Below are 12,870 nucleotides of genomic sequence, written 5' to 3'. Positions count from 1 at the left end.
CCCTAAATGAGCGGCAGATTAAAGAAGGTGAAAGGAACATCGTACAGAGGAAGCATCGTGCCAACACACTCTGGAAGATGGCAGAGGTGAGATTATGACACACACAATGCACTCTTTCTTGGTGCATTTGTTATTGAGAGGATGTGTGTGTGTGTGTGTGTGTGTGTGTGTGTGTGTGTGTGTGTGTGTGTGTGTGTGTGTGTGTGTGTGCGTGTGTTAAATGGTTAAATAAGAAAGCAGATGGAAGGAAAAGGAAACAAGAGGACAGGAGAGGAAAAATACAGAAAACGCGTGAGCATGAATGAATGAATATGTCTGAATAAAAAGAAAGACATATTTTTATAATTGAATAACATAGTTTATTTCTTACCTCAATATATAACAGGTGAAGTGTGCTTGATTATTCCTCACTCTATTAGTCATATTTTCAACATGCAACCTGTTTTTAAGTGAGTATTGAAATGCAAAATGTATACAAGTGGCAGTTCTCACACACACACTTGGATTGCACTAGGATAATTAAAATATGCACTAACATGCACAATCTTATTAATACGTTAATGCACTACCACACACACACACACACACACACACACACACACTCCCACACACACACACACACACACACACACACACACACACACACACACACACACACACACACACACACACACACACCATGTATACATCACTTCAGGGGACGTTACATTGACTTACATGCATTTCCTGGAGACTTACTGTATCCTAACCTTAACCATAACCAACACATGCCTAACCCTAACCCTAATCTTTACCCTAACCAAGTCTTCACCCTAAAATTAATGATTCATGGGGACCTCTATTTTGTCCCCATAAGGGAGGCGAGTCCCCACACGTGACTGTGTAAACAGATGTAGGTCCCCACAAGTATAGTAATGCTAGGCCACCCCCCCCACACACACACACACACACACCACACACACACACACACACACACACACACACACACACACACACACACACACACACACACACACACACACACACACACACACAGCCAACACATCTGACAGTCTTTGAAGTTGTAAAAGTGTTTTCTCTCTTTCTCTCATGTCGTTTTATCTTCCTGTTTCCTCATTCATCTGTGACACACTTGTGTCTGTCAGTCACCCCGCTAACAAAGACACGTTGTTACTGCAGCTCATTTAAAAGCATGTCGTCTGGTAAGATGGGTACTCTTTCAGAGAGTCGGGGAAAAAAACACATTGATCTATGGAAAATAAGATATAAATGAGACTTTCTGTGAATAGCGTGGGGCCACACTGTTTTATTGTGCGGAGAGAAGGGAACATTTTTTAATGTATTTGCTCAGAAGAACTCAGTAATCATGAAAATCAGGCTTTAAATCAATGTTAATGCCAGCTAGGCACACTCTCTTCTGCTTATGGCATATAGAGCATATGCAGCATGAATAATTCCTGTATTTTTAGATATACAAATATACCAACATCTCGTTTTTGTAGTTTTTGTTTGTCATAAGGGTATATATGGCAGTAAAAAAAAAGTATTCCCTTACAAAAACAAATCAGATTACGGTTACATTTCTAAAAACGGTTGATTACTAGCAGGATTACATTACTTGTAACTAGTTATTTTAAACGTAATAGAAGTTTAAAGTAACCCTCCCAACCCTGTACATTTAGAAATAAATTCATACATACAGAAACATTTCTTCTCTAAAATGAAAACAATCCAAGCACAAATAGATTTGAGATCCTCTTTATCTCCAACAAGAAAGTTAGATTTGACTGCTCTGTGTTGTAGTCTGTCGAGGAAGTTCACATTGATTCACGAAATCTGTTGCTAAACATGTCAGGGGGCATCATCATGTTTCTTCCTGCAGCAGGGTTAGAAGTATTATTGTTTCTATCTTACAACTATTGATAAATCCAGAAATCAGTCGTGCAGGAATGCGGATAAAACAGATAACAGATTAAGGTTTAGAGTTTCCTATTTTATAATAATAATAATAATACATTTAATTGTTATAGTGCTTTTCCTGGTGCTCAAAGGCGGTTGACTCTTATGTTTTTTTAATGACAGTGTTGTGAATTCGGTGTTAATCAAGGAAGCTCAATTAGTTCTGCTGGCACCTTTGGGTGGCTGGCAAATCATTCTTCTACTCAAACTCACATATTACCTCAAGACAGGCTGGAATGAATTAGTTTACTTTATTTATTTTTTTCGAGCGTGTAAACCAAAGAAAATACAAATGAAACAAAAGATGATACAGACATGATACAGTACTATACAAATGAATGCAATAACAAAACGAAATATTTAATTAATAATTTAATAATCTGTAGCTGCTTTTAATTGAACTATTCACATCTTAGACTGCACTGTAACTTTTATCCATGTACTTTTTCTTTTAATGTTTATTTTATTATCTTTTCTTTTTAATGACTGATTTTAAATGCCATTTTCTTAATGTCTTTCATTTTTTGTAAAGCACTTTGAATTGCCTTGTGTTGAAAAGTGCTATATAAATAAACTTGCCTTGCCTTGCCTAGTATCATTGTCTGATAACAATAAACAACAAATCATTACAAATCAAATGTTTTGGACAACAATAACCGAACTACACCAACATCCCCCTTTCAGCAGTAACTGTGCAGTCTTTTCCATGCAGTTACGATTAGAGTGAAAATCAATTTGAGGTGCCCACGGCTAAAGTGATATCATTACGTTTACTCCGGGCTGAATAATGGATGGCTGTATCATTATATGGGGAAGTAATGGGACGAGACAAAGCACAGGTAGACGGCCCGCGGCAGGTGAGCGCTATAATGAATGTTTGGCCTACTGGCGCACACATATGTACAGATTATAAAGATTCCCACACATATTGAGATATTTGTGTGACCCTGTTAGTGACCAATGTGCTGCAGGGAACCAATAACAGAATATGTCTCTTGATTTAAAGCATTTTTAATTATCAGAGGCAGAATTATTGTCTCAGTTTTTTTCAACTGGTCATTAGTTTCTGGCTGTGAGTCATTTTATCATAAACACGTGTTCCCTCATTTTGCACAGCAGTTGGTTGCCACTTTTTTGGTCGTAAAATAAGGGCCACAACTTTTATAAATAAAATGACCCACTCTGCAGGTGTCAATTAGGTTAAAATATATTTCTTCTACTAGAAAATAGATAATAATTGATATTATATAATATTTCCTCCTGTCCGAAGTTAGTCAAATATAATAAGTCTTTAAAAAAAGTGTGTGGATCATTTGAAAAAATATACAAGTTTCCGGAAAAACATGAATTTCATGAGCCATTTTAACAACATTAGGTTTGCTATGTTAGCTCGAAATTAGATGATTTAAGCTACTACATAAGAGTAACTAGCATTTAGCATTTGTAGCATGTAGCTACTAGAATTTGGAAAAACATAAATTACATAACGACCCATTTTGACTCAAATTTGTTTTTGCTGTTAGCTCGAACATTGGATAATTTAAGCTACTACCCAAGAGTGACTAGCATGTTGCATTTCTAGCATGTAGCAACTAGCATTTGAAAAAACGTAAATAGCATTATGAGCCATTTTAACTTTGAGCAGCGTTTTTATTCCCTTGAACACGACTTTTGATCACAAAACAGCAACGGTGAGACATCATTATTGTTATGGTTTAGAACACTGTCTTCTTGCTCTGTTCTGGCTGCTAGCTCAATGAGTTCGTGTCCAACAGTGATGATACTTATATCAAAATAATCTGTGGAGTATCAGCTTTCAGGTGATATGTAGTTTGTGCAGAACATATTAAGTTTTAGAGATTGTTTTTGCGAGTTAGCACCGGAAGTAGCATCAGCCTGTTTTCACTAAGGGCTAATGCTAACGCTTCTTGTGAGACTTGTGTTTTGTTTCGGTAAAAATGGCTCATATCGTCAGGTAGCTGAGTTTTTTCCCGTTATTTGAGTATAAGACATTCATAGGTTTTTAAATATTAAGAAGCCCCCAGACGCTGTCTCCTGCAGTGACGCGTTTTTCCCGGGGGGGGGGGTGGGGGGGGGGGGTGGGTTTAAGATTAACTAACATTAGGTTTTCCAATATAGTTCAAACTATCATAGATCAAGTAACTACTAAAGAGTAACTAGCAAGAGTGACATGTGCTAAAAGAAATACATTTGGACTTGACTTAAACACGTGCAGTTCAGAGTTCCCGTTAGAATATTTTTTCGCCGGTCAACATGTCCGTTAAAGTTTAAATCTTCCGGACAAAATTTGAAAAGTTCCGGTCAAAGGTCTTCTTTGTTATTTATTGAGCTTTAAAACAAATTGATATGATTCGATATTAAACAAACTAATTATAGTAGATTAACTATTCAAAAGTGTTCAGTAACTTACAATAACACGGGAATAATAAATGGAGCGCTCTCTCCCTCTCCTGACAGCCCGTCAGTATCATGCAGCTCGCGGATCAGTAATGAGTGACCCGACAGTAAAACTAAACATATCTATAACTAGTTTAGGTAGTTTGAGAGGTCATTAAAATAGCTACGTGTGATATTCTAACCTGAAGTGTGTGTTTTGTTTCGCTCACCACTGCATGTGATCATGCAGAGCTGCGTGTCGACTCGTCAGCAGCAGCTGATCTCTCTCCCGTCAGATTAGACTTTACTCGTCGCGTTTATGTCCATATCGATCAGATCTAGCTAGTTCTAGCTAATGATATGACTACCTGCTTATTAAAAGACACCTAAACAATAAGCGTCGCTATGCAACCGGGTGAGGCCGCAAAGTATAGCGCAGCATTATGCATTTGTTTACATGCCCACCGGAACCCCGAGGCATTACCAACAGACCAACGCACAATCAACCCATACAGGACATTAGACATTATAATTGACTATTCTTGTCTGTCACATAAGTGGCGCAAGTTGCGCAACTGATGCAGTATTGCGCTAAGGGGAAATTATTTTGACCGGACACTTTGACCGGAGAGATTTAGATTTGCCGGTCTTCAGCATATTTTACCGGTCATAGTCCGGTAATTACCGGCTAACGGGAACTCTGGTGCAGTTATGTATTGACTGATTAGAAACAGTAACCATCCAAAGTGATGTATTGTTAAACGTGTAATGCTTGACATTGTTCCTGCCTGTACTCAATCTGATGTAATGTTACTGAAGGTTTAAAGGTACATTGAGGCAAACTACAAAAATATACTAAAACAAATTTAAATTGGTATGCTCATCAATGAAGGCACTGCACAAAGGTAATTTCAAGTTAAAAAAACACATTTAATTTACACCATACTTTATAGCAGTGCAGCATAATGTACTTGCAATTATTTGCCCCAGACTTCTGCTTTCAGACGTAGTAGTTAATTAAGAAGTTATTACCCTATCCGATAATAATCCAATGCAGAGGCAAAAATGTAATACATTATTTTATATATATTCAATATTTATATATGTCTTTTTATATAGTCTTAAAGTTACAACTGGCCCTTTGAGTGCAACCATAATGCTGATGTGGCCGTGATGAAATTGAGTTTGACACCCCTGAGGTATATTACTTAATTAGGAAAACACAAAAACTGATCAGACGGTGGTGCTCCATGTTATCCTGAAAATCTGATCCACACGAACAGACAAGGCAGTAGCATCTAAAATCAGCTCCTGCAGACACAAGAACAAGAACATACAGTATATGTAGTTTATTTTAAGTATGCATACGGGTGTTTACAGATATGGCCGGTATTAACTAAAATATCGTACTTTATGAAATTCCAACAAACACATTACAAAGACAGAAAAAAAACCTCTTGTCACAATGAATTCATCTTGTGTTTTTAACTTGCTGACAATGGCTGGCAGCTCCAAACATCGCTGTACATTCTTAAATATATGGTTTTTTAAGATAAAGTACTGGTGTTCAACATATTCAGTTTCTTGCCTGAAAACTTTATTTCAAGTTATGACCTAATAACAGTTGATTCAAAAGCTTAAAAACAAGTTTCTTAGGCACGTAGACGTTGATAAAGCTGACGGGGCTATGCAAAGTAATAGCAATTACGCTTAAACCCGAAGTACCAACACGTAATACTGTAATGTTGAAGTTCCTAGACCAATGTGGGAAAATACATGAATCCTATTTAATGTATGATATATAAACAGCATAACAGTTAAACAACCCGGTGCTTGTACATATGATGTTATATTGCAAATGACAGTATAATAGGCCTGTATAGATTCAGAACCAAACGTCCTGTGCCAGACAGAAATAGCTTTTCCCACCTCACTGTATTTAAATGACACAGTGCCAGCTGCTTACCGCTCCTTTCAAGTTGTTACCCTATCAGACAATACTTAAGGAGATGAATGGATGGTCTCGCACTGAAAAACCACTTATTACCATACTGTGTCATTCGCATTCCCTTCCTCTCTCCCTCCGCCCATTTTTCTGGTTTATTTCTTTCTCTATACCTCTCTCCATCTGTTTCTCGTGATGCATTTGTCCTCCCTTCACCACTTTGTCCTTCCTTTCCTCCTTTCTAAAGATGCACTGTCGTTTTGCTTTTCATTATTCTCCACTCATCCTTGCCTATCCAACACACACACACCACACACACACACACACACACACACACACACACCACACACACACACACACACACACACACACAACACACACACACACACACACACACCACACACAGACACACACACACACACACACACACACACACACACACACACACACACACACACACACACACACACACACATATACACACCACACACACACACACACACAGAAAATCCCTCTGTCATTCTGACTTTCTTCATCTGCAATTCCCGCCGTCTCTTCTTGCTTCTGCCTGTCCGTCTTCCCCGAGAACATTATAAATCAAAGTCTTCCAGGCTTTTTCACCTGCAATTATTTATGGAGCTGCTGTCGCTATCATTTTCATGCTCCTGATAAGTGCTCTGAGTACAGTACACAACCTCGACAGGAATATTTCATCAAAGGCCAAATGAGAAGAGGAAACACATGCCGTCTACTTAAACTCTTTCTGCTGTCTCATACTCGCACTCTTGACCTCCATATCAGCCATCCAAACATATTTGCTGTTTCACTGTAGAGCCCTTTACCCTTCTTCAATCCTCTTCCCTTGAACCTATGATCTCCTCCTTTCTCATATTGCCTCTTTTCACCCTCTGTCTGAAACCAAAGCCCAGTCTGCTCTGTTTGGTTGGACACTATGGGAGTTTCCTTTAAAGGTCCCCTATTATACTGTTTTTCATCAATACATTATAGGTCTCAGATATATACAGAACATGTCTCTGAAGTGTTTGGCTCCAAACACCAAACAGATCATTGCAGCATTACCCATAATCCCCTCTGTTTCAGCCCTGTTTCCAAAGTGCTGATTCTCTGTCTGTTACTTTAGATGAAAATAAGGAGCCCCTCCCCACGCCCCTCTGAGAGACATTTGGTTACAAAGAACACAATGGTGCTCAAGGAGGAGATTCAGGTGATACGGTGGAGGGGGGGGGTTACCTTGGACGCTGATTGGCTAATGGTTACACAAGCCAAAACATCATTATGACATCATAAAGTGGCCAAAATCTGATTAGCTTATTTTCAGACAGGTTTTTATAGAAATGGATCAGGACAAAAGCGAGTTAATCTTTTTTCCTGAAACTTTCAGAATCTCTTTACACGGAGGGGACACATGTACAAAATACATGAACAAGTGGATTTTGCACAATAGGTCCCCTTTAATGTTAAGAACTGACACTATGCCACTGTCCTATTCCCACCGTGGCCACTACAAACCATATATATCGGACAGCTGAATCTCCACAATCCAGTAACAGGCCATACGGCTCGGCCTTTTGTAACACGATTCCTCCTGATTTTCTTATCACATTTATTTCCGCTGAACCATTGGAGCAGATGATGGAGCAAGTGAGAGGAAATGACAATCATTTTACATGAGCAGCTTTAAAATCGCTGTCCTGAGTCAAGCTCACAAAACAAGTGTCAGGGGGAATGCTGAGTTGATTACAGCTATTAGATGACATAGTGCGGCACAGCAGGGGTTGGGTTGTGAACCTATGTTTTCTTTTTTGTAGTGACAGTTTTTGACTGGCAGGGAAATGCTCAATCAACTAGAAGACTGGGGTGAATTGAGCGCATGTAATGAGCTAGGAGAATCACTGAACTATGCTCTATTAATGCAGAAAGTGAACTATTACATGCAATGACACTGATTGTATGCGTGTTAGACAGTGATTAATGTTTATTTTGAGGAGAAAAGTAGCTGAGTGCATTTGAGGGATGCAATGGGATATGTGCACTTGAATACACATTAGCTTATTATTGTTTCATTACCATCTCATTTTCCTGTCGTTGCCAGTGGATTCCTCAGTTTTGATTACGTTCAAATGAGCAGGGAATGAGACATTGCAAAAATATGCTGTTTGAGAATGACTGTAATTGATTTAGGGAGGAGAGTCATTTTTAGAAAGATGGAAATATTTGTCTTCGCAAAAAATGTATGTGACATTAAAGGGGCCCTATTATAGACTTTGGGGTTTTCCCTGGCCTGTAGTGTGGTTCCCAGGTTTTGGTGCATGTAAATGGTCTGCAAAGGCTAAAATCATTTGCAGACCATAACAAAAAAAAAAAGCTACAAGTGTAGGAGCCATTTCCTTAGATTATAGTATCTTGTCTTTTTACAGTACATAACCTGAGATTCTGTGGTGTATATTATTTATTATTTTATTTGAGTGCGTTACTCTGCAGGTCGAGATGCTGCAGCATAAAAGGAGAGGTGCTGCAGCCTACTGGTGCGGCTGACTGAAGCAAACAGTTTTTAGACCTTGCTGGTTGGGAGCGTCACAGCTTGGTTCTTTATTGTGCTTTAACATTGAAATATCAGTTTGTATGACAACTAGTTTGTTTAAAAATGTTTATTTATTTTTGCCTTTTTGGAATAAACTATCTTACTTTTCAATCGCATCTGGACATTTAGATTTTTTCTCTCAAACTACAAGCGTCTATTCGTCGGTCAGCCCCACGAGTGAATCACAAACAAAGGACAAAAAACAAATGGATATCGGGTCACTACAACAAGTTTCTCCAATAACTTGCAATTCAATTCAAGTACAGGTTTCACTGACCTGAGTGTCGAGGTTGTGCTGGATGGTCAGGGGCGTGTCCTTGCCTTGGTACGTTATGCTCGCCTTCTTGATCTGAACAGCACCTGCGCCCCAAACTTTCACCACACCCAGGGTCACCAGGTCAGCAGCGGTGGGGTCAATGTGCTGGATTTGATTGGACAAGGAGTTCTGGTGGTAAAAGTGTTAAAGACAAAGTGAGGATTATTAGAATCAGATACACAAATCATGATTGATATTAAATAATATCTAACCGAAAATGCTCTAATTGAGTTTAATACACACAATTAAGCTCACACATACTTTTTTATAACATATAGGTTTACCAACTGAATTACAACAAGAACAACAAACACTATAAGCTCTTTTTACTGTTTTATGTACATTGTAATCCTGCTAGTAATCCCCATCTTTTATGTAACAGTAATCTAATAAAGTCTTTTTTTATGTTTCTGTAAGGTAATACTGATTGTGTAATCTCTTTCACCCTCAATCCTTATATAAAATGTTCTCTGTCCTATACATGGATGATCATTGCAATTTAATTTAGAATAAATACTGTTTTATCTGTATACCATTTGAGGATCATAGCAAGGTCAGATAAATATACAGATTTTTTATTTTTCAAAAAAGGATGACAGGCTGAGCTAATTTGCAATGCCTCCCTTTGAAGGTCCAGAACACACACACACACACACACACACACACACACACACACACACACACACACACACACACACACACACACACACACACACACACACACACACACACACACACACACACACACACACACACACACACACAAATAGTCATCCAAAATGGCATACGATCTACTAATCTGCCAGGCAGCACTGGCCTCATTGCCCAACTTGTCCTCATCTTCTCACATATGCCTGTTCACACATGCCCCCCCTCCACACTCGCACACATTCATGCACACACACAAATACAAAAACACACACACAAACACACACACTCTCTCTCCCTTTGGCTATCAGACAGTGTGTCTGTTTTATCGCCGTGTGAAATTGCTTTGGAATGAGCCTGATGGTAGGCAGAGGACAGCCACAGATGTTTGGCCATGGTAGCTCTATGTGTGTTTGTGTAAACTCTAGATATGTGTGTGGGTGTGTGTGTGTGTGTGATTTTTCTCATTAATGTGTGCTTGTGCCTGCCTATGATGCAAATAAGGCTGAGCTAGTCCCATTAGTGCCAGCGATTAGGGGCTTTCTGTCATGAGTCAAAGTGTGCTAAAACTGTGGACTGCTAAACGCTTATACCCAACTTATCACGTACAACACAAACTCTTAAGGCTCTAATAGGTGTTGCTGAGATGCAACACAATCATCTTACAAGTGTTGTAGCTCTTTATCCATCTATTTCTAACTGATTTGTAAGAACACACATCAGATAAAAGTGCTTTGCTCAAGGTGTGTTTGGTGGCTTGGCGATAGTATTGCATGGTACAATGTTGGTGCCCATTTTTACGGTGGCCGACATGTGCAAACAAACACGTTACAACAAACCAGAACATTTCCATTAGGACAAATGCGCTGCAGTTTCAAAAATGATGCAAATGAAAACACAAATGTGGCAAAACACATGCAAATGAAGACAACATATGCATAGCATTTAGAAAACATTTGGAAATTAGGTTTTTCCTAATAGATTTTTTCTGGGCCGTTGTCGGCCACCGTACTTTTGGTTTTTAAATTGCACCGTCATTTTTGCAAAAGTAAGTACACAGAACAATGATTGTGGGTCTTATCTGTATAATTGAACCCGGAGCGTCCACACTACAGCTTCAAAAAAAGCTTGGAGCTGGGCGTGTCTGAAGCTTGGGGATTTTATTCGAGCAACGCGACCAACAACCAATCACATGAATCTCCCGCCCCCGACATACAAAGCAAAAACCCCCGGGATTTTATGGGAGCAATATATATATAAACTTCCCAAACAGGCGAAAACCTACCAGTTTCACCCACTGTCTCTGCCACCTCCCTCCATGACTGGTTCCTCCGGTTTGTATCCGGGTAGGTGAAGAGGGTCTGGTCATACAAAACCGGGTGATTTGCTACGGCGATAATTAGTTTCTCCTCCATCTTTTTTTTAAATATAGAAATGAACGGCGGGATATCTCTCCCAGCTTAGACGCGGTTTGATTGGCTACGGCTTGAGCTGTCATATTTTCAGAAACGGGATTTGATTGGCTGGCGCTGGCTACTCCGGAGACAGACCGCTATGCTACCCACAATTCAGTTCGGCGAAAAGCGAGGCAACGTGACGTCACCCCATTCAAAGTGAATGGGCAGACGCGTTGGAAACCGTTTTTGAAGCTGTCGAAGCTGTCGTGTGGATGGCCCGTTATTGTCCTTTTTTTTGACAATATACTTAATGATATTCATCAAATTAGAGTTTGTAGATGGGGCAGATATCATTGTTAATGTAAAGATATGAACACACTGCTTCCATTACACTGGAAATCTTACTTTGATACGACTTTAGTCGAGAAAAAACAAAGAAGAAAGGCGATCATAACAAATATAAGAAAGTAATTTTTTTGTCAATTTAAAATGAGTTTTTGCCAAATGAAGCATAAAAACTGCTATTTGTGCCGGTGTTTGTTATAAGAGTCTGTTTGAGTAGGAACAATTCAAATGAAATGTAGGGCCAAAACAAGTACCAGATCTGCATAAAGACAACAACAGCGGCCCACTCCCACCAACTCAGCTCGAGCACGTTCATTTGGAGCCATGACAAAAAAACGCAGGTGTGCGCACAACAAAAGCCCTGCACCTGAGGAAGATGAAACTGCAACTTCACTCGAGCTGATGGCTTGATGGTTACATAAAAAACAACTAAGGTTTTAGACTCCTACTTTTATATTCAGAACATTTCAGGAAACACATCTTCAAATGGACTCCTATAGTATGTACTTTATGGTTCCACTTTCTTTGATTGTTAAAAGTGACAAGGCTGCTAAATTGTAGATAAGAAGCAAAGACGACAACGACATTGAATTGTTCCTCTCCGATACTTCACTAGTTTAGTTGTAATAAAGTTATAGGAGCAACTGGTGTTTGGAAAGAAAAGCTCATCACGCTCAATGCAGCACTAACAAAGAAGCATGTAGGCATAGAGTGGTGCAGGCCCAGGGTTGACGTACTTGCGTACCATGCTGCGAATGGATCTGGCCCTTCCTACATCCAGGACATGGTTAAACCGTACACCCCATCACGTGCACTCCGCTCTGCATCAGCCAAACGGCTCGCTGCGCCCTCGCTGCGAAGGGGACCCAAGTTCCCATCAGCAAAAACACGTGGGTTTGCTATCCTGGCTCCAAGATGGTGGAATGAGCTCCCCATTGAAATCAGGACAGCAGAAAGCTTACACACCTTCCGGCGCAGACTGAAAACTCATCTCTTTCGACTCCACTTCGAGCAATAGAACTATTAACAAAGCACTTATATACTAATATACTAATAAAGGACTGGCTTACCTACAGCCAGTTGAGTAGCACTTGAAATGTTTTTGCTCTATGAAACCTGATGTACTTATATGATTCTGTTTTCTTCAAGGTTGTATTTTGTTGGTCGAATGCACTTATTGTAAGTCGCTTTGGATAAAAGCGTCAGCTAAATGCAATGTAATGTAATGTAATGTATTTATCCGGAAGGAAGCTGCTGGTTC

At 39.4% G+C, this 12,870-nt stretch overlaps 1 protein-coding gene across 2 annotated transcripts in view; it reads right to left on the bottom strand.

Moving 5' to 3' along the window:
• Positions 1–5,262: 5,262 nt before the first annotated feature.
• si (sucrase-isomaltase (alpha-glucosidase)) overlaps positions 5,263–12,870 on the bottom strand; it is a 127,096-nt gene continuing 119,488 nt past the window's right edge. For both annotated transcript variants that reach the window (XM_034234033.1, XM_034234027.1), the window contains exons 47-48: positions 9,181–9,348; positions 5,263–5,667 (exon numbers count right to left, since the gene is read on the bottom strand). In XM_034234033.1, coding sequence (XP_034089924.1) covers positions 5,590–5,667; positions 9,181–9,348 — 246 coding nt within the window. In that variant the 3' untranslated portion in view covers positions 5,263–5,589. The remainder of the gene's footprint in view (positions 5,668–9,180; positions 9,349–12,870) is intronic.

This window comes from Gymnodraco acuticeps, unplaced genomic scaffold (assembly GCF_902827175.1).
Source record: "Gymnodraco acuticeps unplaced genomic scaffold, fGymAcu1.1, whole genome shotgun sequence".
Lineage (NCBI taxonomy): Eukaryota > Metazoa > Chordata > Actinopteri > Perciformes > Bathydraconidae > Gymnodraco > Gymnodraco acuticeps.
This window is presented reverse-complemented; position numbering and strand designations above follow the sequence as displayed.